Consider the following 23449-nt stretch of genomic DNA (forward strand, 5'->3'; position numbering starts at 1 on the left):
GCAAGGCAGAAGTATTTGTTGTCATAGTTTCTGCCCTAGAGCGGGATCTCTGTTCACAGGGAAATGGTTTTTCATTTGTTTGGGAGATTTTTGAGGCTCTTGCCCTGATAGCTCGGAGCAAGCTGGGGGTAGTGCTGGTAGCCAGGTCTCAAGGAAAGGCCCTGCAGAGAAGCTGGGGGGGCGAAAGAGGCAAAAGCAAGACTCACTTTTAATGCATAGGCATCCAGCTTCTCAAACTGCTGCAGATCTACTGGCATGGATTTCAAGGAGGATCTGTCCCATGGATAAGCTGGAAAGAAACAGGTTGTGGTTTTTGTTGTTGTTGTTGTCGTTGTTGTCTCAGAAAGGGAAAGGGGTGGTTTCCCTGGCTGTATGTGGGGACACTGCAAGCATCATCCAGCTGCGGGTGTTTAGGGAGCAGAGGGCACAGGAGCACTGCCAGGAGGTCCCTGACAGCTGAACAAAAAGCACACAGCAATTCTTGGGATATTAGGTGGAGGTGGGCACCCTGGCAAATCCATGGCTTTTAAAAAAAAACAAGCCACCAAGATGCTGCATTTTTTTCAGCAGTTGTGCTGAAAGCCATGTCAAGCACACAAGAACTGATACCCCCCTGCTGGTGCATGCCCTCTGCTCTCTGCAGCCTCTTGGCTCTACTCATTGTGAATGAAGGGTTAAGAACCTGTCCTAATTAATCAGATAACTTTTTTATATTTACTTATTTTAACAGCTGAGGCTGGTCTCTCCTCACTGAGCCACCCGAGTGGTGCATGGATGTGTTGGACAGACATCTGCCCCGGCCCACGATCAGCCCTGTGCTCCCTCATCTTCTGGGCTGTGCAGAGAAGAATTAAGCTCCACAAAGCAATCTCTCCCCCTGTTACTGTGAGCTGCCAAAGCCAGTCAGAATTGAAGCAATTCTTCTAGCTCTCTCTGTAGGATTGTTATTTTCTTCAGGAGAAGAAGATTTAAAAGAGATCACAAAGTGAAGATGCTGCTGTCTGACTCCTGAGTGCTCGGAGGAGAGGTGGACAAACAGGGCTGAGGAGTTGATGGAGAGGTGACCAGGAGAAGGGAGCTGCCTTGGGATGGGTGTGCGGCACAGAGGCTTTGCCTGATTGTCTGCTGGTTTATTTTTGAGCTGGTGGGACATCCCCCTGCTGCCTGCTCAGCCTGTGCTGGTGGGAGCAGGATACTCCAGAGGTTCTGAGAGCATCCTCTCCTGGTGGAGAGGCCAGCAGGGCTTCTGAGATCCACATTCATCACCTGCTCCCTCTCCATCTCCCCCAGACAGGGCTCTGACCCCTTTGCTGCCAGCTTCAGCCCACTGGGGAGGGGGATGGCCAGAAGCTCTGTTCCTGACTTGCAAAGTTTTGGGTTGTGTTTTGGTTTTTTTTTTTAACATGAACCCTGAGAACCTCTGCCATGGGGAGGGGTGATGGGGTTAGGATACAGAGTGGGATCTGCTGTGCATCCCTGTGCCAGGCAAAATCAGCCTGTAGGCATGTGGCATTTGTTTCTTTAAAGGATTGTTTATCTTGGTTTTTGCATGAACAGGGCTTTCATGCTGACCTAGACATAGAGCAGATTCATGCAGTTAAAGGTTCCTGCTTTCTACAGCTCTGAAAAATGTTTGCCTTTAGGGAATGAGATGTTGGCTTTTTCTTTTAAATTGTTTGTCATATTCCCCTTGGTCAGGTTCTCTTTGTGGGGACTGCAGGAGCTCCCCTGGTGCAGATGGCAGCACCCATCTCGTGCCTGTTGGCAGAGCAGCATCCAGGTGTGGACCCTACAGAAGGTCTTGGGAACATGGGAGGTTCTCACAGCCACCCCCATCTGTCACCTCAACCCAATGAAGTGTTGGGAAGCTGAATGTTACTCGTGGTGATGGAGATTAAATCCCTTATTGGTGTGCTTGAGTCTGGGCTTGCAGCAGGGTTAGTCCTGAAAGGCTTCCAGCCTGGGGAGTATGAGGTTGAGGGGACAGCTGGTAGTTACCATGCAGATCTTCTCCTCCTGGTGGCTGCGGGGCTTTGGTCCTCTGGAAACCTAGAAAATTGGGGGAGGGAACGTAAGATGAGCAGTTCCTGGCAGGAGGAAAGAGGCAAAGAGAGTTAAGTGACCCTGGGGAGCAGGAGTGGGTGGTAGAAGCTGATGTGGAGGCATTGCCTGTTCCCTGGCATTAGGATGTGGATCGTGATGCCCCATGGAGAAAAAGAAGAACTGAGCTCCACAGAGCGATCTCTCCCCCTGTTACCATGAGCTGCCAAAGCCAGTCAGAACAGAAGCAATTCTTCTAGCTCTCTCTGTAGGATTGTTATTTTCTTCAGGAGAAGATTTAAAAGAGATCACAAAGTGAAGATGCTGCTGTCTGACTCCTGAGTGCTTGGAGGAGAGGTGGGTGAAGGGGATGGAGGGGGCGGAGGTGGGAGGGATGAAAGAAGCTGCCCACATCCCACCCTGCTGCCCTGGCTCTGCCCAGGCCACATTCCCCAGCAGTCAGCCATCTCCTCTTCTGGCCCCAGGGCTAGAGGCCAGAACACCAGCCTGCCCACCACCCAGTCAAACCCCCCCAGGCATGGAAGAAAGGAGAGCTGAGCTCTCAGACAATAACTGTGCTGAGAGCTTGGCAGCAGCTGGAGGATTTCTGAGGGACACTGTGGCCACCCCCAGCTGTCACCACTTGCCTTATCCTAGAGCCTGTGGAGGAGGAGACTTCCCTTGTCCCAGGAGCAGAAGGATTTCAGAGGATCACAGAATAGTTAGGGTTGGAAGGGACCTTAAAGATCAACATGATCCAATGCCCCAGGCTCCTCAAGCCCACCAGCAGCACAAGCCTGGCTGGGGGAGTGAGCATGGGGGTTGGCATCCTCTCAAGATTTTGGAGTCCCCATGGGCAGAAGGGAGCCTGTCTCCTCCTGGGTGAGGGCTGGCCTGGGGACATGGGCTGTGTCACAGCAGAGCCTCACCTTTGTTGTCCTGGTCTCTCAGCCTGGGCAGCCTCCAGGGACCTGCAACAACCCGGGCATGGTTAGTGCAGTCGTGGCGATGCCTTCCCCGGCTTGAAGGGTGCAGCATCTCCTCCAGCTCCTGGCAGGCCTCTTGCCCTCCCTCTGTTTCCAAAGGGAAGGGTTTGGCCCCTCCACCCTCCCTATTCTAGCCAGGATTCAGAGCTCAGGCTGTACCTTTGCCAAAGGAGAGTTTCTTGAAGAGTTGTGGAGTGGTGTCCTTGGGGTGAATCTCCACCGTCACTTGGGTTCCTGCAAGAAAACAGTGACAAAGTCCCTAAGAAAGGGAAAACTAAGCAGGAGGTGGCAGGATCACCTGCCCAGGCATTGCTTTAGCCAAAGAAGTCACAGACTGGGAAGGTACCAAAGTGCTTGGCTTTCCTGGCCAAACAAAGCACCCCTAGGTAAAGCCCACAGCCAGAGAGCTTCTGGTCACCTCTGTTGTGATGTGTAATTCTCAGAAAGTAACAGACAGCCCATTATAGCCTAAAAAGTGACAAAAATGATCATAATGAACCAGAGATACCCAGTGAGGGTTATGTGGCAGCTTAAAAGAAGGTTTATCACCATATTAAATAGCTTGTGATGGGGATGGTATAAACAGAGAATCAATTTCTTTCATTGATTTTTCTTGGAACCCAACAGTAAAAAGCTCAGAGCCATGAAAATTGTTTGACTGGTGATAGAATAAGCTTGGGCAGAAGCTGTTGCCCATCAGAGGCAGCATCCTGGCAGGGCCAGCTGTGGTCCAGACATGCCATGAGACCTGTGCTCCATGGGCTGCCATCCTCCAGAGCAACCTCAGATGGAAATCTGTGTGTCCTTGGGTTTAACAATTCATAGAGAGAAGCAGAGAAAGAAAAATTTTGGGAGTGAATTTTTCAAGTAAGACTACATTTTTTTTTTTAATAATTTTTTTTTTTTTTTCTGGCAAGTGTTTCAGAAGGTTCTGGAGGACCTCAGGGTGCTCGTGGGCTCCTCGTTTTGGATCAGGCAGAGGTTTCTTTGGAGACTGAAGAAGGTAAAGATGTCAGCGCACCGCGGGGCTGCTGGCCAGCAGCACCTGCTACCCCTGACAGCCTTGTTGAGTGTCTCATGACATTTGGGGTGTTCCTTGAAAGCCAGCTCTTGCAACCAGCTAGGGAGGTGGGAATCTGCTCTTTCATCAGAGTTTTTCTACAGAATTTAACTTTAGAAATAAGGTCTTTTTTTTAAATCTGTGATTCTGCTGAAAAGTTTGATGCCCTTTAAAGCCCCACAAGGCAAGAAAAAATGTTAAAATTGTAAAAACTTAACCCCTTTTAAATCCTGGAGTTTTTCTGGGATGCTTGCATGTGTCAGGGTGTTGAGATTAGAGCTGGTTGGTATAGCTGGTCAGTTAGTTCAGAGGTAAAATGAAGACAAATGTCTTCTCAAACATTCAAAATGTCTTCTCAAAGACATTGGTGCATGCAGTATAATTTCCTTATGACCTTTCTATTTTCTGGGGTCCTTTTAAAATTATTTTTATCTTTGGCTTTTTGTGAGTTTTCTTGGCAACTTCCACTTTCTTAGTTTTCCCTCAGTTTTTAAATTCTTTCTTTTTCTCTTTTTCTCAAGAAACCGATCTTTCAACGAGGAGTACCTCCTTCCAGTGAGTTTAAAAAGCATTTAACAAATGAAAAAAAACCCCAAAAAACCATAATACCACAGACACTTTTCAAAATTGCTTTAAAGAACTAATGGTATGAAGCAGCTGCTGCTATTTTTATGATGTTTTACTATTCCCAATCAAGACATCCTTTGTAAAAGAACACTTCCATTTCTCTTCCCTCTCTGTGGCCAGAGAAATCTTTGGCCAGGGCATGCTTTGGGGTGCAGCTGGCCCAGCACTGCCCCTGCTCCAATTTGGGGATGGCTCCTGATCTACCCTATGAAAGGCCTTCTGCAACCAGCTGTCTTCAGCTGAACTTCTGCCAGTATTATTTCTTCCAGCCCTTCCATCACCACTGGAATAGCTGACACTGGCAGGAGGATGTCCTCAGGATGCTTTTGGGTTCCATCTAGGCCATGTCCTGGTAGTCAGGGGGATGATGGGAACCCAGGTGCTCCAGGACCCACATCCGTACAGAAAGACTCAAGGATTCTTCCAGCTCCCCTGGGATTTTTAATTCTTCATTCTCATGATCACCAAATGGCCAGGGTGAGGCTTTGGGGCTCTTTTGGGAGGTTCTGAGGTTATTTTATTACTGGAAAAGCTCGAGTGGGAACCCATGTCCCTTGGGTCACCACTTACCTTCATTAGTGTATGAAGTAATGGCTTGTGTCTGCTTGCAGGGCTCCCTGGGGACTCGCTGTCCTGCTTGCAGAAAGAAAAACATCTCAGAGCCTTGAGGAACAGGAAGGTACCTCTGTGGAGGCAGGTTCAACCTTGGGCTTTTGCTCAGCAGTGCCCTAAATCATGACCCAAGCAGCCTGACCCCATTTCCAGCTTCAAAGCCCAGTTTCTCATGCTCCAGGGGCACCTGGTCCCACTTCAGAAAAGATACTCCAGCCTGGAGAAGGTTGCAGGCACTTGAGGTAGGGGGAGCGGGGAGGGGAAGAGCAGCACAGGGGGCTTGGAGGTCTTGAGCATCAATGTGGCTGTCACCATCTCATCCTCTCTGTGCTCCAGGAGCTCCTGGTGGTCCCAGCAGTGCCAGTCCTGGGGTGGATGTTGACCAGGACACCAGGGGCATCCCTCGCTCTTCTTCAGAGCATCAAGGGACCTGAGCTGCCAGAGATGAGTGCCAGGAACCTGCAGCTTGGTTGGGTGCAGCCAGGGGTGGTAACCCCTTCAGATGTTCCTTCTGAACTCTTCCAGGGCTGAGGGAGGAGGAACTGGCAGGGGAACATCCCAGACCAGCAGCCCTGTGGTTCCTGGGTAGTGATCACACCTGCCCTGTGCTCAGCAATCCCTGAGGTGCAGGGAGGTGCAGAAGGACAGACAGCTTGAAACCCCAAAGCTTTGTGGCAAGACCCCAAGCCCCATTTAAGCTGTGTGAGTGCTGGGGAAGTGTCTGGAAGCTCCATCTGCAACCCAAGCAACTCAGGGCAGGGAATTTTCCCCTCCATCAGCTGTCTGTGAAACAGAGGAGCCCCCTGCACCTCAGAGCTTGCAGCTTGCTGTCTGCTGCCTGGCTATGGGGTAGAGCAGGGAGGGAATGCTTCCCATGGCACATGTCCCCACTGAACTCTTCCCCCAAAAGTGCTGGGAAGGGATGGGTTGTTGCAAGCATGTTGTTGCTCAGGAAGCACAGCTTGGTGTGCCAGTGGGTTTGGTGGTCAGTTTTATCAGCAGAAAGAACAGAAAGAGGACATACCATTAACGCCTCTCTCCTGATGTGGCTGTGATCTGCTGTTCCCATTCCCATCATCCTGCACACCTGTAAAATACAAAGAAGAGATTTGGCAGGCTGTCCTCCTGGGAAAGTCTGTGTGGGGAGGTGCTCTGGCACTGCCTGGAGGCCAAACTCCCCAAAACCTTTTGTGTAATTCCAGCTGAACCTGGGTGTCATTGAGATCCTCTGTCCCTGCCTCATTTGTGGTGTTTATTGCAGCCCCTCTTGCCAGAGCACAAAATACCAGGAGGAAGAAAAATTGTGCATATCTAAACCCATGTCTAACTTAGTCCTTGTCAGAGGTGCTGCCACAGGGCTTGCTTGGATTTGGGAAGGTGCTGCTGGATGCCCTGTTAGATGAAGCATGAACATAATTTTTATGTTAGCTCTGCCTCTCCTTGTTAGCCTGGATCTGGCTCGCTGAAAATACAGCTTTTTCCTTGAAGTTTTAGAGCAGGAATAGCCCTTTTTCCCCCCCTCTTCTCCTTTTACTTCTGCAAGGAGGACTTCTTTACAGTTGCAGAGCACAGGCTTTGTTTTTTTGGAAGATCCTGAAGGGTAGGAGCCGGGCCAGGGAGACTGTCCCAAACTGTAGCTATAAATGGCTCAGGGCAGTCACTCATGGAGACAAAACCCAGACAGGCTTCAAACAAAACCCTTCTTTCCCCTCTTGTAGTAGGTGCTGAGGCTGCCCCAGCTCTGGCTCTGCTCTCAGCAGGGAGATCCCGTGGAGGAACCTCGGAGCCGCCGCAGGGCCGAGCAAGGTGCAAGCACGTCCCCAGATGAGTATCGCTGTGTGTCACCTCCTCCCACACCTCGGGTGGGTGCCCCCGGGGCGTGCTGGGCTCTGCAGAACCAGCGTCGAGTTTTGGGCCGGGGGGTTTGCAAAGGAGAAAAGAAGGAGGGAGGGAGACCCATCCCTTCATCCGAAGCTGCCGCCTCTCTCTTCCCCCACATCTGCCAGGCAGCTGGAACCTGCCCTGGGGTCACCCCCGGGTTGGGGTGGGACTTTACCTGTGCTCCGGCCACCTTCCACCTGCCTCTGCCCTTTTGGTTTGCTCGCTGCCTCCTCGGGGTGGACAATAAGCAGCAAATTGATGGTTACCGCGCTGGGGTCTGTCTTAAAATCCATGGTACCCATCAGCACATGGCCGGGGTGCTGGTCCTGCTGCCGAGCTGCTGCTGCTGCTGCTGCTCTGAGCTGCCCTGTGGATTTTCCACCCTGGGAAAGGCAACTGGGCCCCCTCCCAACCCCCCCCCCCAACCCCTCCCCGAGCCCAGCTCCGGCCCGGCCAGCTACAGCATGAAGGCTTTGCCAAAGCCGACCCGAATGAAGAGGTTACAAGTCACCTTTGAAAGTAAAATCGCAGGAGGGATCCGTTTCCTAAAGCAGAGGAAGGAGCCACGTTTCGAGCAGGGGGGGTGGGGTGGGTGGGTTCGGTTTCAGAGCGTGTCCCCAGCTCCCCCTCCCCTCTCTTCTGCCCTTTTCGGCTCTGAAGCACTTGTCTGCACTCAAATCCCCCGGCAGCCCTGGTGGAACGGGGGGGATTCGCTCCCTGGCGCTGGCAGAAACCCTTAAAAGGCTTTCATTTTAGATCCTCTCCTCTCCCCTTCCCCCCTCTCTCCCCGGCAGAACCTTAAAGGATGCTTAGGAGTATAAATAATAACAATAACTGCTGCGGGAGTGGAGGGGGGGGGACGGAGGGCAGCAGCTGGGGTGGGCAGAAAGGGGCTGGGAATGGGGGGCACAGGCTCAGGCTTTGCCCACCCTGCTGAGTGCCAAGGGCCCTTCAGGGCCCCAGCACAAAAGAGCCCAAACCATCAACCTCCCACTACCCCAAAGAACCCCCCCCCCCAAAAAAAAAAAAAAGAAAATTAAAAGCCCTCCGTCCCCACCAGACAATGAGCCTGGATCTGTGGTGGGGCAGCTGGAGACTGGCTTTGGTTCCCCTCAAGAAGGAAAAACCCTGCAGATCCCCCCGGGTTTCTGCAATGCCTCCCAGCCCTGCAAAATGGGAGGGGGGGAAGAAGGGTTACAGTGTGGGACAGCAACTGGGCTCAGCTGGCTGGCAGAGGGGGCTGGCAGGGTGGCACCTCCTAATTTTAGGGCTGGGCCCCAGCCCAGCTGGCTTGGCTGGTGGTCCTGGGGGAGCCAGAGCACCTGTGGGCTCTCAGCAGCCATGGGAAGGGTTGCGGGGACGATGACAGTGGCTGGCAGAGGGGTCAGGGTTCTTTTTGTTGGTGTTGCAAGCAGCTTGGGGACAGGAGGGTGGGAGCACCGGGTTCCTCTGGCTGTGGGCTGGGGAAGTTTTTGCCCTGGATCTATGAGTAGAACCTGGTACTACTGCTTGGGGGTAGGTTACTCGTGTTTGGAGAGACACAGGTTTTCCCTGTGGATTTCTAAATAAATCCCTTTCCCTCCCAGCCTTCTGCCCCCTTTTTCTGTTCCTGAGCCCGTTACAAAGCACCGACAGCCAATACACCCTGGGCTTGCTGGCAAATCCAGCCCTCAGCAGCTCCCTGGCATGCCCAGAAATAAGTGTATGTGGCTTACAGAGGGCTTTCCTCCCCCCAGCTTTGCTGCTGCACCTTTGCATGGTCCTGCAACCCTCTGTGACACCTGGATGCTGCCTGCATCATCCCAGGCAAGGAGGGAGCATCAGGCATGAGGATGTTGCATGTAACCCCCAGTACCACAGCTGGAGTCCTGTGCCAGGGACCAATAGTGGTGGTGTTGGGGTCCAGGGAGTGGTTTTGTTCTTTAGTTTGCACCTTGTAGCAGCTTTAGGTTTGGAGGGGGGGGTTCAGCTCTGGCTGTGTGAGCTGGAAGAGGCTGGGACAGAGGCGCAGGGCTGGGCTCCACCGGGCAGACTTTCCAAGCCATCTGGGCATTGCCCGTCTCCGGTTCAGGTTCCCAAGATTTATGGCTGGAGTGACTTTCTTCTCATCACTGTTTTGCCATCTGCCTGTTGGCCTTTAGCAGCTCCTTTATCACCTGTCACCCAGCCCTGCCCACTCCTGCCTGCTCCTGCCCATGCCAGCAGCACCCTTTCCTCCCCAGCACCCCAGAGGTCCTTTCCTCCCCGATGCCCCAGTCTAAGGTGCAGCCCATGTTCTTGCAGGTCCCTCACTTCCTAAGTGGGACAGTCTGATCTCCTGAGCTCCTCACTGACATGGCTGAAGCCTACAGGAAGGCTGGAGAGGGACTGTTTGGAAGGGTCTGGAGTGATAGGACGAGGGGCAATGGCTTTAAATTAGAGAAGAGCAGATTTAGACTGGATGTTAGGAAAGTTCTTCACCATGAGGGCAGTGGAGCAATGGAGCAGGTTGCCCAGGGAGGTGGTTGGGGCCTCATCCCTGGAGATATGCAAAGTGAGGCTTGACAAGACTCTGAGCAACCTGGTCTTGTTGAGGGTGTCCCTGCTTACTTCAGGGGTGTTGGGCTAGGTGACCTTTAGTGGTCCCTTCCAACCTAAATTATTCTCTGATTCTGGTGTCACCCAGGTCCTGTACCAGACTCCATCTTCCCAGCAACCTGCTTTACTCTACTTCTGCCTCCCCTCAGCAAGGATTTCCCATGTGTCTTGGCCTCCTTCCTCCAGCAAAGCAGCTTGCTTCTCCTCCAGCCTTGCTCTTAACCATGTTCTTCTCCAGCTCCAAGAGGTGATGGTGAGAAAGAAAAAAGGTCTGTCTGTGGCTGTTGGTAAGGCTGTTGTTTCAGGATGAAACCCAGGTCACCCTTTGAACATGTGCTAATCTCAGTGCAGACACCTCAGTGAATGTTGTGGTGGCACCAGCTGATGTTTGCAGCTCTGAGCCAGAGCCTCTGCAGCCCAGCACGTGGCCATTGCTGCTTTGGTTGCCATTGATATTGCCCTCCCTGGTGGGCTGCAAAATATTGTGGAGTCTTTTTGTGGAGTTTCTTTTTGCTGATAGCTGGCTGCTCCTTTCCTGCCTCCGGCCAGAATGTGTTTGCAGCAGGAAGAAAGCATCTGCAGGGGGTTTCTGCTTTCCTAGAAGTAACCATCATCATAGGGAAGATTGGGTAGAGCCAAAAGTTGTCTCTTCTGCATTATTATTTTTTGGTTTTTTTTTTTTTCCTCTGCCTTGAGCAGGAATGGGAAGGGTTTAGCTGTGCTTTTATGGCTGTGCCTTAAAGTCCTTTCCAGCTGTGATCATTTTATGGTTCAAAGGCTTTGCTGGTGGTGGGTGCTGCTGCCTTCTTCAAACAGCAAGACCTCCTTGACTGGGAGCTTTGTGCACCCCTGGGATTCTTTAGGCATCAAGAACCCTGCCATTGGCCTGAGAACAGGTCACAACCAGCAACATCTGTCTGCCTGCTAGGAGAGTTTTGAAGCTTAAAAAAAAAAAAAAAAAAAAAAGTACTAAAATCTACATTTGGAGGGAAAGGTGAAACGAGAAAAGCTTTTTATTGCTGTGTTGATTTTAAAAATAAAGGCAGCTCTTGGCACTTGCTGCGGGATTCAAAGTGCTCGCCTAAGTCCCAGGGAGATGAATTAATGGCCAGAGAACAAGAGAAGCTATCAGAGCACCATGATTACACGTATTTACCACACTGCTGTCATTGCTCCAGGGGTGATCCAGGGGAGAGTGAGATGGTACAACTGCAGAGCAAAAGTTGGGTTATTTGAATCCTGTCAGGCAGGGGGAAGATTGCAGACTGCTTTCTGCCTTCCCTGGGAAAACTATCTTCTTCCTGCAGGAGTTCTGCCTTCCCTGCCCTCCCTGAAGGCTCCAACAGAAGGTGTGGTGGGCAGATGTTGTGCTGAAGGGTGCCTGCTTTTCCAAGACTATTGGAGATGTCTGCACCTGGAAAAAGAGCTGGGTCTGCTCTTCTCCTCAGGGCAGAGCCATGGGGTGTGTGCTCCTCACCTGCTGCAGCTGGGCAACCCAGGGGAGGTGGGTCACACCCTGGTGGGACAGGGTCTTTTCCACTGTCTGGAAAGGAATCTGGGGCGTGCAGCTCCAGTCAAGGCAGCACCAATAGCATCTAAAGATCATAGAATGGCTGAGGTTGGAAGGGACCTTAGAGATCACCTGCTCCAACCTCCCTGCCATGGCCAGGGACACCTCTCATCCAGACAAGGTTGCTCAAGGACTCATCCAATCTCATCCAACACCTCCAGGGAGGGGACAGCCACAACTTCTCTGGGCAACCTGGATCAGAGTCTTGCCACCCTCATACTGAAGAACTTCTTCCTAAGAAGTTCTAAACCTCCCAGTCTAAACTTCTCCTCCTTCAGTCCAAATCCATTTCCCCTTGTCCTGTCACTGGACACTCTTATGAAGAGTCCCTCTGCAGCCTTCCTGTAGGTTCTCTTCAGGTACTGGAAGGCAGACATAAGTTTCTCCTTTTCTTCTCCAGCTCCCTCAGCCTCTCCTCATAGCAGAGGTCCTCCAGCCCCTGCATCATCTTTGTGGCCCTCCTCTGGACTCATTCCACTGGATTTATGTCCTTCTGGTGTATGATGACTATTAGCCCCTTTAATTTAGTGTGGAATTACCATGCCCTTGATGACACCTTTGGTACTTAGCTCATGCTCTTTGCATCAAAACTTCTGCCTTTCACTTGACACTTCCAGGCTCTAGTGTTGTGACAATTGACATCCCTGTTTCTCCCACCCATGGAGGCACCACCGGTGGTCATCTCCAAGCCTCAGAGCCTTTGTGCAGGAGCTGTTCCCTGTTGCTGCTCCTCCTGGTGCTCTTGTAAGCGCCACTGCAGCCCTTTGAAGATGGGGGAGTTGAAGCTGGAGATGAAGTCCTGTACCAGCAGGAGGGAACTCTCCACAGAGATTCTCAAGCTCTGTCCCCCAACTCAGAACAGCTCATTTGAAACCTGTTATTGTGTGCATGTGCATTTAGAGTTTATTTATGGGTTGTTTGGGTTTTTTCCCCAGGAATTGCTTTTCATCTGTGGCCCCTGAAGCTCAGCTGTCACCTTCCCTCTCGATTGTGAGTCAGCTTTGGAACACCAGGATGCCTTCCTCTTGTGTAATGTATGACAATTGCACTCCCATGAGTTTTCATCTGCTCTCTTGCCCTGCTTTTCTTCCTTTCTTCCTGTCTCCAGCAGAGCTGCAAGTCACCATGTTTGTTCTCTCTTCCCAGCATCTTCTAACCCACAGACTGCACAGGATGTTCTCCTGTTGCAGCTTCTGCCAGGCTTGGTGACTGAAGGCAGAACTTGGCACTGAAGCAGAAACCTGTATGCTCAGTTTCTTGACAGCCCTGCTACCAGAAAGCTCATTGATGGCTGGGATGGGTCTGTCAGGAGAGGTCAGGATGGATTTAGGTTGCAAGGAGGCAATGGGAGATGGTGCAGAACTCAATCCAAAGCCATGACCCCTGGGAAGAGACGTGGCAGGAGAGGTGATGTGAAGTTGGAGTCTACCTGCCCTGGGGCCATGGCTGTCCCCTCTGGCAGGAAGAATTAGTGATGGATGGGGTTGCTGGTCCATGAAAGCCAAGCCTGGCTGGTGGCAGGACAAAACCACCTGTTCCCCTGGGCATCTTGTGCCCAGAGGGGCTGGAAGCAGCTGTGTGATGAGTGGGGAGCTGGGTGAGGAGCACACTGGTGGCTCAGGAAATATGTGTCCCACCTGTGTGCTCAGACATGCAAATGTTGCTGCAGGTTTCTGCCACTTTGCCCTTCTTTTTCAGTAAAAAAAAAAAAAAAAAAAAAAGTGACATTGCCATGATGATTGCTGCTCTTTGTCCCATGAAGAGCAAGCTCTCAGCAGCTGATGGTTTAGCAGGTGATTTTGCTAAGGGTTCTGAAAAATGAGCAGTACCGAGGTTGGTAGCTGAGACCTGCAGGAGTGGCTTGTGTCTTGGCCAGGAAGCTGGTGGTACCTGGACCTGCAGCATCCCCAAAGGCAGGGCTTCCAGAGGGGTGGAAGGATGAAGGCAGGGGGTTGCTGGCAGGATACTCACCTCAAAGACTGCAAGAGCAGGGGAGCTTTGCTGCCTCACCTGTCCTAGCACGGAGCTGTTGACCTTCAGTGTGCTGCTTGGCTTCCTTTCTGCTGCTGGAAGGAGTGTTCTCCTTCCCTTTTGTTTCTAGGGGAGGGGAATGGTTCTGCCCAGGCTGCATGTATTCAGCAACCTTTTAGAACTTTCAAATACCTCACCCTTCAAAGGCAGGGAGGCCAAGAGAGCCAGCCCACCTCCTGTGACCCAGCTGGGGGGCCAGCCAGCTCTCCTGCTTGCCACTGGTCCCTGCTGGAGGTTTGATCCTCTCCCACCCACCACCAGACCAGCTCTCAAGGTGGCTCCTTCACCATTTCCAGGAGCAGTCTGGTGCTAGCCTGGCGATACCCTGCAGAGGGTTGAGGCATGATTTGTTGAGGTGTCCCATTAGCCATGCCCTTGGGTGAGGTGCTTTATTGTTAACCACTTAACATCCAATGCCCCTCAGACAAAGTAGGTTATGTGTGAAATGGTGTGAAATGCATCTGGGGTGGGTAGGACACTTACAAATGATTTAAGAACCATTGGTGAAGAAAAGAAGGGGAGGGAAACCCATGTAGGAGCACCTCTCTGATGAGGATAGGCTGAGAAAGTTGGGGTTGTTCAGTCTGGAGAAAAGGAGGCTCTGAGGAGACCTGAGAGCTCCTTCTGGTGCCTGCTTCTTGTGAGAGTGGTGAGACCCTGGCCCAGGCTGCCCAGGGAGTTTATGGCTGCCTCATCCCTACAAAGGTTCCAGACCAGGTTGGATGGGGTTTATAGCAACCTGGGCTGGTGGGAGGTGTCCCTGCCCATGGCAAGGGGGTTGGAACTGGATGATCTTTAGGGTCCTTTTCCAACCCAAACCATTCTATGTTCTATTTACTTACACCAGGATTAAATATTTGGGGGTCTCCCCCTGCACAGACTGCTTTTCTCCACTTACTCCTTCCCCAGAACTCAGGTAAGTCTGGTAGAGCTTGTGTAGCTGTGCTTTCCAAGAGCCCTCCCCAGCACACAGGCAGGATTATTTTTGTCCCCTGGACAGCTGTTTCTGGTTTATTCAGGAGGGAACCTTGCCTCTTCTAATTAAATAAGCAGTTTATTCCTTCCTGGGAGATGCAGAAGGGGCTTTCTTAGACCAAACATTGTTCCCTGCAGTTTAGCAACATCTCTCTGCTGCAGTGACAGGCAAAACCCTACCTCTTGTTGACCCAGTAGACAACTGGGTTATATCCTCTGCCCAAGCAAGGAGACAGAGGTAATTGGAAACCAAGTTTGGAAAAAATACCTGCAATTCAGTAGAGGTCTTTGAGGGAAAGTAGATGTGGTGGTCATCAGCCCTCTGGAGTGGCAGTGGCCCCAGGGGGCACTGAACCCCCAAAATTTCCTTCCTGAGACCCTGTGAGAGGGGGTTTGTTGTTCCTTGAGAGGTTTGTCTGCAGAAGGCCACCTTTCCTGGCTGCATTGGTCTGGACTGTATTTATTCTGTGATTCTGTGGAGTTACAAGTTAAGGACTTGGATGGTCATTTGGAGGCAGGGTTGTTAAAGACTTCTCCTTGGGGCTATTTCTTCTTAATGCAGGGGGCCAGGATGCTCTGGGAGGACCTGAGTGTTCTATATGTTAAGGTGGACACCTGAGCTATTGGAGGAGCTCATATCATGGCAACAGCATGTCTGGCAAGTACTCTGATGAGTTAGAGAAGCTACTGAGGAACCTATCTCTTCTCTTGGATATGGTGTACACAGATTTGCTGCTGGTGGGACATGCAGCAGTGTCAGGAGGAGAGGTGGAATAGTTTGAATTTGCTCTGAGATCTGTGCTCGGAGGAGTAACCCTGGTGTTTCCATGGGTACCTCTCTGAACTGTGTCTATCAAAATGTGATCTCAGGTGTCCTCAAATTAAGAATCTGGTGCTTGTTGGGACTGCCTGAGGTGTTACAATGCCAACAGGAGATGGATAAAATTAATTCAGGGCAGGTTAGGCCTGGCTTTGCTACACAAGGGTCCTTGAACCAGGAGTGCTGCTGACTCTTTGTGTTCCCAGGACTAAGAGTGACACAAAGGAGGTCTGCTATGTCCCTCACAACACATCAAGCTGCCCTGACAGGCTGGAAGAATGTCTAAAGGGAAGCAGGACTATTTCACAAAATCCCAGAGTGGTTTGGGTTGGAAGGGATCTTAAATCTCATCCATTTTCAACCTCCTGCATGGGCCAGGACGCCTCCCACCAGCCCAGGTTGCTCCAAGCCCCATCCAACCTGACCTGAGACACTGCCAGGGATGGGGCAGCCACAGCTTCTCTGGGCAGCCTGGGCCAGGGGCTCAGCACCCTCATAGGGAAGAATTCCTTCCTAATCCCCTGCCCTTCCAAAAGGGGTTGGGAGATGAACCTAACAGGTTGCCACTCCGACATGGACACTGCACCTGGCTGGAACAGGCATCACACTGTTGCCATGGAGATGCCTGATGGGCATCTCCAAGTTTTCAGAGCCCTGCTAGGCTGCTGGGGCAGCCTGAGCAACATCAACTGTGTTGAAATAGATTCCTTCTGCTCCAGGAGACCTGAAAGCCATCAGGAAACACTTCCCTGCTCGGGAGGCAATGAGCTCACCTGTGGAGTTGGGCTGTCCAGCTTGTCCAGTTCCTGCTCCCACCTCCACGTGAGTTGCTGGGAATAAGAGAAAACAATATTAGCCTCTCCCCTCCAGCAGCTGCTTCAAAAATCACATCATGCTTTTCATTCTGCTTGCATTGTTTGGTCAAGCTGAGTGTGGAATGGCATGAAGCTGTGGGTCTGGTAAGCTTTGTTCTGAGAGGGAGAAAGATTTTTTTTGTTGAAGAAATGGGGGAGGAAAGCCCAGTTGGCAGCAGAGCACATCAACCAGATCCAAAAGGTTAAAGAGACCCAGAAAGCCTAAGGGGGGTCCCTCAGGATGGCTCCTCAGCAGCTTCAGGTAATGATTTTCCACTGCTGTGCTTTCATTTGCATTGTTCTGAGCTGGAGATTTACCATTTGTCCCCCTCAGCTCTGCAGCACATTATTTGTGTCATTGAGGCAGTGGCAAGGACAGGGCTGATGGCTCAGCTTCATAGCTAGCAAATGCCTTGACTTTTTAGTGGGTTTTTTTTTCCCTTTCAGGGTCTCTTTTGTTACATCATGTTAAATATTGACAAGCTTCTAAAGAGGGAGAAGAAGAGCGAATTCAGAAGTGAGCTACAGCAGCCCTGCTGGAACACAGGTAGCAAAGCTTTGTGGTCCTGTAGAATCACTTCCAAACCAAAGACCTTTTTAAAATAATTTGTGCTATTTAGCAGTTCCCTGAAAATCATGGAACCAAGGTGGTGAGACATCCTGATGCAACATCACTTGGAGTTTAGCCCTCCTCTTTGGTAAGGTCAGTGAAAGCTGTTTGATTTTTTTCCAAGACCATCAGAAAGCAGAGAAGTGGGAGGGGGAAGGCCCTGTCCTCCATGGACCATGTGCTTTGGGTTGCCTTCATAATTACCAATGTCACCTCATCTACTGCTTGTGCTGGTCCCACAAAGGACTTACTGAGCTCATCAGCTTTGTCTTCATCTCTGCTTCCACAGCTCCAGCAGAGCCTGCAAGGACAATGTGACCGTCAGTTCCCAGTTCTCAAGCTTCCTGCCTGGGAGTGAGTAGTTCAGCATCAAAGCTGTTTTTGGCTTCTCACACGTGGTTTATCCCAAGGAGAAGCTGCTGGAGATGTGCACTTGGCAGCACCTCCTGCCTTCTCCCTGCCCTGCAGCTTGAGGTTGTCTTAGGAGCTGGTGCCCTTGGGCCAAAGGCATGGCTTGGTGGTCTCCTCACTTGTCTCCTGGTCTGCCTTAGGGTTATTCCAGTGAGAATCATAGAATCCTAGGATGTCGGGTTGGAAGGGACCTCAAGGATCATCTGGTCCAACCCTACTAATATTACTGTTTATATGAGATGTCTCAGCACCCCCTTGAAGCTGAGACTTAAAACTTTCCAAAGTGGGGGAATCTACCACTTCCTCTGGGAGCCTGTTCCAGTGTCTGACTGTCCTCAGGCTGAAAAATTTACCTCTTGTGTTGAATTGGAACCTCCCCGGGAGCAACTTGTGCCCATTGCCCCTTGTTCTGTCCACAGGACTCCTTGTAAATCATGAGTCCCCATCTTCTTTGTAGCTGCCTTTAAGTACTGGAACATGTTAATAAGGTCTCCCCAAAACCCCAACTCTTCTGACCACCCCTAAAGAAACAAGGACTGGTCCCCATTCTGTGAGGGAGGATACTTTACTGATGAGACAAAGCATCTCCATGGCTCTACAGCTACTCCTTAAAAGCATCCAGTAATAATAATAATTAAAAAAAAAAAAAAAAAAAAAAAAAAAAGGTAGGAGATGGGCTGATGGGCTCCTGGGTGCTGCAGGCACAAAGTACACTTGGTGTTTGGAGCTCACCTGCTCCTGGATGGGTTTGCACAGGTAAAGCCTGGAGCAGTGCTGTCACACAGCTGCTGGCCTTGCCCACTCAGCTCCCGGATGTTGGAAGAACAGCCTGGGAGCAAGGTGAAGCTTGGGTTGGCACCATGGCCCCTCTGATCCTGACCAAGTTTTTCACTGGTGAAAACAAGTCAGGGAGCATCAATGGGGAGCAGGGAGGTGCAGGCATGGTTGGGTTAAAGAACTCCAGGAGCTGGGCTGTGCAGACGGGTTTGATGGCCTAAAGCAACAGGTCTCCAATTAAGCAGAAGGGGAAGGGACTGTTTCCCTGGTTTTGCTGGATGAAGCTGAGCTGTTTCAATTAGCTGTCTCCCCTTACAGTGTTTTTCAACTGTACAGAGATGAGCCAAGGACACATGAACGTAACGTGAGCTGGGAAGATTCCCTGAGTGCCAGGAAGTTGGAGCACTGGGCCTCTCCTCTTTATGGATGTGCTCCTGCAGCCAGGTTTGGAGGCGAGCTGCTCGGGCTCTCACGTGCTCACAGCTTATTAATTCTGCAGTAATTCTGCTGGGACCTGAGGAGTTCTCATGTGCTTGTCTGGAATGGCTGTTTCTCTGGGCAAAAAAAACCAAACCACCAAACCAAAAGAGTTTACTGGTGATGGTGCAAAACCTCTGACTTGTAGGGGAAACACCTGAGTGCTGCTAATAGACAATCTCATCCCGTGGCTGTTCTCCTGCCTGAGGCTCCCTGCAGCTCCCCAGCCCAATGGGGATGTTTGCCCATGGCTGTGCCCAGGCTCCCTGCCAGCTCCTCAACCCTTTGGGGAGATCAGGAGGGCACAGGATGAGCTTTCTGCCCTTGCTCTTGCCCCTTCTCTCCCTGCTTCACATAAAATCATAGAATCTTTAGGGTTGGAAAAGTCCTTTGGGATCATCAAGTCCAACCATCCTCCCTACTCTACAAAGTTCTCCCCCTAATATTGTAAGTTCTCCCCAATATCCCCCAACACCACATCTAAATGACCACTCTCCTGCAGCCTCCACCCCTCTCAGTCATTTTCTGCCTCTTGTGCCCTTGTTTTAGGGACAAACAGCTGCAGCAGATGCTTCCTGGGACCTCTGGGCAGCCACAGCAGGAGGATGAAGCTGTGTCAGCAACGACCCAGGAGATGAGGTAATTATCACAGAACCACAGAATCACAGACTGGTTTGGGTTGGAAGGGACCTTAAAGCTCCTCCAGTTTCAATCCCCTGCCATGGGCAGGGACACCTCCCACCAGTCCAGGTTGCTCCAAGCCCCATCCAACCTGGGCTGAGATGCCGCCAGGGATGGGGCAGCCACAGCTTCTCTGGGCAACCTGGGCCAGGGGCTGAGTACTCTTATGGGATGATAACAAGATCCTGAAGGGTACTTGCTCAAAGTCCTGGGATCCAGTTACCATTCAGCATTGCTGGGGGTGTCTCTTGCCTGGGGCCACTGCTTAGGCTGAAGCAGGAGCAGTATCATGGAACAGCATCACCGTCCCTGGCAGATGGAGCTGCCAGGACACCACAAAATGGAGATTCTGGGGACCACTCCGTGTTAACCCCCACCACTGTCTGGGCTAACACAGAGGCCCAGGTGGCACAGTGGACATGGTGTGAGGCTGGCGCTGGTGGTGGCCCTGGGCCAAGTTTGGTGGCCATCTGCTCCACAGGGGGCCCTGCTGAGGGCCACTGTACAGAGCCTGGGTGCCGCGGGGCGCTGGGGCTCCGACTGTAACAGGAGCTGAGGGCTTCAGAGAGCTGCTGACTCTGACTTTTTGGCTCTGCCTTGTGTATATTTATCTGTCTGTACAGACAGGGAGGACTGGTGGGGAGGGCTGGGCGTTGCTAAGCCCTGTTGGGGCAGGTGGAGAGGCTTTTCCCCAGCCAAGCCTTTCTTGCTGCCAACCCTCAAGTCCTCTGCTCCATCCATCTGGTGGGATGGAGCCTGGAGGTTGGGGAGCAAGGCACAGCAGGAATAGACCTTGTCCTCTGGGTTCTGGGAGCACCTCTGTCAGCATCAGGGCTTTTATCTAAAATACACATCTTGGCCAGGCAGAAGGAAAGCTGGGCAGGGCTTGTACTTGGTGTTGCAGAGCAGCTGTCAGGAACCTGACTCTACGTGGCCATGGTGGCCAACAAAAACTGAAGCAGTCCAACGTGGGGCTGTCTCTGAACCCAGTTTTGGTTTGTTAGGAAAATGTGTTATTAAAGGCAGAAACGTGGTGAAAAGCTTGAATTAAGACTATTATGCACCCAGGGCTGTGGTGCAGCATGGGGAGGTGTTTTGGGACCCCAGTATTAGGGAATTTTCTAATATTTTGCCCTTGAATCTTAGTTCCTCTCCTTTCCTTCCAGCTTGTGAAAGGCAGGAGGCTGTTCCTAGTTGGGCAGAAAGAGATTTTTTTTTGGTTTGCTTTGTGAGGCAACTTGGAACAACTGCAGGATGCTCTTAATGGTGGTTCTGGTCAGACTGAGCTTCAAAGGGAGATTAATTTCAACCAAGCTTTAATTTCAACCATCTTGCACAAATTTTTGTTTAGTTAAAAAAAAGAAAAAAAAGGACTATAAAAATGTGCCAGCACTGAAAAGAACCATTTAAAAATAAATTCATGATATTTGAACTTAGGGGAGCAAAAATGTAAACTTGGGAAGAAAGGGGTGATGGTGACCCCCTTGCAACATCCCCTAAACCTATCAAGGTCTCTCTCTTTTCTTTCCATCCCAAAAGCACAGCGAGAGTCAAAGAAAAAGAAACCTGAATCCAGTTGACTTAAAGGTCAGGAGACTTAGCGTCATGATCTTTGCAGGTCTCGTGATTTTGAAAATGTGAATACTGCAAGCCCTGCCTCGAGGAGTTCACTGCCACTACTGATCAGCTGTGACTTGAAGACTCAAGTTGATTCTGATCTGCTTTAACAGAGGTTTGATGACAGACTTATCATGTTACCTGTGTAGGGAAGGGCTTTTCGATGTGGCTCATCAGAAAGTAGGGAACTGGGCAATAACTCCCCCTCCCCCCCCTAATTCCTGGAAGATTTATGTTATTTGCTGACCCTGCCCAAAAAAAAGTGTTTTGCTCTTTAGGATTTTGGCAGCTGAAGTCACTGTTTCACCTCTAGTGAAGATCTTGGCACACCTCAGAGAGGTCATCTGAGCTTTTGCTCGTGTCTGGGAGAGTGAGGACTGAGGTCTGGGGTGTGTGTGTGAAACATCTTGTCAACTTGATGCAGAGCTGGATTAAAGGCATATTTCTCTTTAGGACTTGATTTTCTGAGCCTGCCTCTTCTCAGCCTTCCCCAGCCCTGAATTTTTCCCACACGTTTTCTTGAAGCTGTTGGTTGAAATACTTCATATTTGGTTTATATGTAGTCCTTGGCGAGTGCATGTGGCAGCTCTTAAAAGGTCAAGTTTATATAAATATACCATGCATATGTATAAAATACATAATTTTTAGTATAAATTTTGAACCACTGTAAAACATGAAGAGGTTTTCTTAGGGTAACCCATTTTAGAGCTAGGTCCGAGCACCCCTGGCCACTCTATGTTTTGCTCTGTAAGTTTTTCAGGCCAGCAAGAAGGCAAAAAGGAGTTGAAATTGTTGGTGTTCGAGCTCGAGCTTGAACTATTGGACCCCAGCAATGTTCAAATCCTGCAAAGGATTTGAGTGTCCAGCAAGACTCCAACCAGGGTTGTATCACACATTTTGCTACTAAAAATGATCAAAGATGGTATTGAGGCTCTCAGGAAATGTTGTAGCTCATCACAGCAGTGATAGCAGAGGTAATATCTTAGTTCTGACCATGTCACAAAGGACTGACAATGTGTTACAGCCAAGTCCCAAGGTACAGCAATCCTGCACTCTGGTTTTTGGCTCGCAGAAATTTAATTTCCCCCCCCCCACTTATTTCCAAATTAGACTGACAAACCAGCAGTATCTGGAACAAATTGCTCAGGGATGTCAAGGAGTCTCCATCCCTGGAGGATGGTACTTAAAACCCACCTGGATGGATTCCTGTGTGACCTGACCTGGGTGATCCTGCTGTGGCAGGGGGGATGCTAGGTGCTCTTCAGAGGTCCCTTCCAACCCCTAACTTGTCGTTTTGAGGTTCCATGGAGCCTGCTGGAGGTGCAGCACCCGTGGGGTGGGAGCTTTCTGCCTTTTGGTTGTTTTGCACAGCCAACTTTTTACAGCCATTTTGTTTACAGCCCTGCAATGTCCTTTGCCTGACTCTTTCTTCATGTAGAGCCTCTTCTCCCCCCTCCCTGGCCTCATCCACCTGGCAGCACTGGGGCAGTTCAACCCCACTTCTGAAAGCCCCATTTCTCCAGTCCCCAGCAGCAAAATCTCCCCCAGCTCAGCAGCTCCGCACCATGGCCGTTTGCTGCGAAGAGGGATGGGCATTTTCCTACCCGGGATTCCTCTGCCTATCAGAGGAGGCAAAGTACAATTTGGGTGTCAGCAGAAGGGCTGATGACATCACAGGGTCAGTGACATCACGGATGCTGCCTCTCTGACTTCTAGAGCTGAAATTCCTGAGGATATCTGGGAGGTGGCATCCTCAGGAACTGGGAGAGGAATGGAGGTGATTAAGTGCTGCCATATCTTACTTAGACATGATGAATCCTTCTTCTGAACTGAAACTCAGAGGTGCTGGTGCTCAGCTGGTGTAAACACATCAGCCTCAGTGTAAATTAATTCTCCCCAGGTCAGGGGAGCTGTGGTATTTATGCCAGTGGTTTACCACCCTTTAACACAGCCGGGGAGCTGTGCCAGTGATTGCCCACATTACACTTGGTGCCTACCAGCCCCTTGCTGCCAGGAACACCTGATTAATTCCCCTGCTTTTAAGGAAATTAAGCCATACAGGAATATGAGCCCCCCACTAACAAAGAACATGAATGCTGCAGGAGATAAAACAATATCTCAGATTGCTGAAGGTTTTTTTCCCTCTTTCTCCTATATTTATTTGCCATCCTACCTACAGTAGCAAGGCTACTGTCCTGCCTGGAAGTTGCTAAATTAATTTTCCAACATTGTCCAAAGTGGGAGATATTATAAAGAGTATCTGTCTGTTTTTTTTTTTCCCTCCTGTTGTTCAGCTCAGAAAGACAAAACACATCCTGGGCTGCATTGAAAGAAGCATGGCCAGCAGATTGAGAGAGGTGATTCTGCCACTTGGCTCTGCTCATACCTCACCTGGTGTACTGTGTCCAGCTCCTGGAGCCTTCAGCACAGGAAGGACATGGACCTGATGGAGGGGGTCCAGAGGAGGGCCAAGAAAATGATCAAGGGTTGGAACACCCCTCCTACAAAGCCAGGCTGAGGGAGCTGGGGGTGTTCAGCCTGGAGAAGAGAAGGCTCCAGGGAGACCTAACAGTGACCTTCTGATATCTGAAGGGGCTACAGGAAGGCTGGAGAGGGACTGTGTGCAAGGGCCTGGAGTGATAGGAGGGGTTCAAAACAATGGTTCTAATTTAGAAGAAGAGTAGGTTTAGATTGGATGTTAGGAACAAGTTCTAGTGGAAAAATGGACCAGGTTGCCCAGGGAGGTGGTTGATGCCTCATCCCTGGAGATATTCAAGGCTTCAGGAGGCTCTGAGCAGCCTGACCTAGTTGATGATGCAGGGGAGTTGGACTGGATGACCTTT

The 23449-nt window shown here is 50.8% G+C and overlaps 2 protein-coding genes and 3 long non-coding RNA genes across 9 annotated transcripts in view; 2 read left to right on the forward strand and 3 right to left on the reverse strand.

Moving 5' to 3' along the window:
• ANAPC13 (anaphase promoting complex subunit 13) overlaps window positions 1–23449 on the reverse strand; it is a 206397-nt gene that overhangs the window by 42096 nt on the left and 140852 nt on the right. The gene's annotated exons all lie outside the window — the stretch shown is intronic.
• Window positions 1–23449, reverse strand: part of KY (kyphoscoliosis peptidase) — a 36002-nt gene that overhangs the window by 12165 nt on the left and 388 nt on the right. The window contains exons 2-9 of one of the 3 annotated variants that reach the window (XM_071752003.1): window positions 16895–16944; window positions 15953–16009; window positions 6350–6412; window positions 5284–5346; window positions 3186–3260; window positions 2970–3011; window positions 1999–2049; window positions 207–289 (exon numbers count right to left, since the gene is read on the reverse strand). In XM_071752003.1, the coding sequence (XP_071608104.1) occupies window positions 207–289; window positions 1999–2049; window positions 2970–3011; window positions 3186–3260; window positions 5284–5346; window positions 6350–6412; window positions 15953–16009; window positions 16895–16944 (484 nt within the window). Of the gene's footprint in view, window positions 1–206; window positions 290–1998; window positions 2050–2969; window positions 3012–3185; window positions 3261–5283; window positions 5347–6349; window positions 6413–7381; window positions 7606–15952; window positions 16010–16894; window positions 16945–23449 lie in introns of those variants that run through there. The other 2 variants (XM_071752005.1, XM_071752004.1) reach the window with 2 other exon arrangements.
• Window positions 3256–13074, forward strand: LOC139799733 (uncharacterized). Its single transcript, XR_011727444.1, has 4 exons — window positions 3256–4029; window positions 4608–4732; window positions 5325–5567; window positions 12289–13074. It is a non-coding gene; the product is annotated as an uncharacterized lncRNA (long non-coding RNA).
• On the reverse strand, window positions 12231–13421 carry LOC139799731 (uncharacterized). The gene is made up of 2 exons (XR_011727440.1): window positions 13325–13421; window positions 12231–12736 (listed from the first exon to the last, which is right to left on the reverse strand). It is a non-coding gene; the product is annotated as an uncharacterized lncRNA (long non-coding RNA).
• LOC139799732 (uncharacterized) lies at window positions 14076–23438 on the forward strand. Of its 3 annotated transcripts, none has more exons than XR_011727442.1 (6): window positions 14076–16580; window positions 16933–16997; window positions 18150–18275; window positions 18858–18947; window positions 20608–20721; window positions 20885–21043. It is a non-coding gene; the product is annotated as an uncharacterized lncRNA (long non-coding RNA). The 3 variants fall into 3 exon arrangements; XR_011727443.1 differs by lacking the exons at window positions 14076–16580; window positions 20885–21043 and adding exons at window positions 16592–16736; window positions 22901–23438; XR_011727441.1 differs by lacking the exon at window positions 14076–16580 and adding an exon at window positions 16592–16736.

This window comes from Heliangelus exortis, chromosome 9, assembly GCF_036169615.1.
Source record: "Heliangelus exortis chromosome 9, bHelExo1.hap1, whole genome shotgun sequence".
Lineage (NCBI taxonomy): Eukaryota > Metazoa > Chordata > Aves > Apodiformes > Trochilidae > Heliangelus > Heliangelus exortis.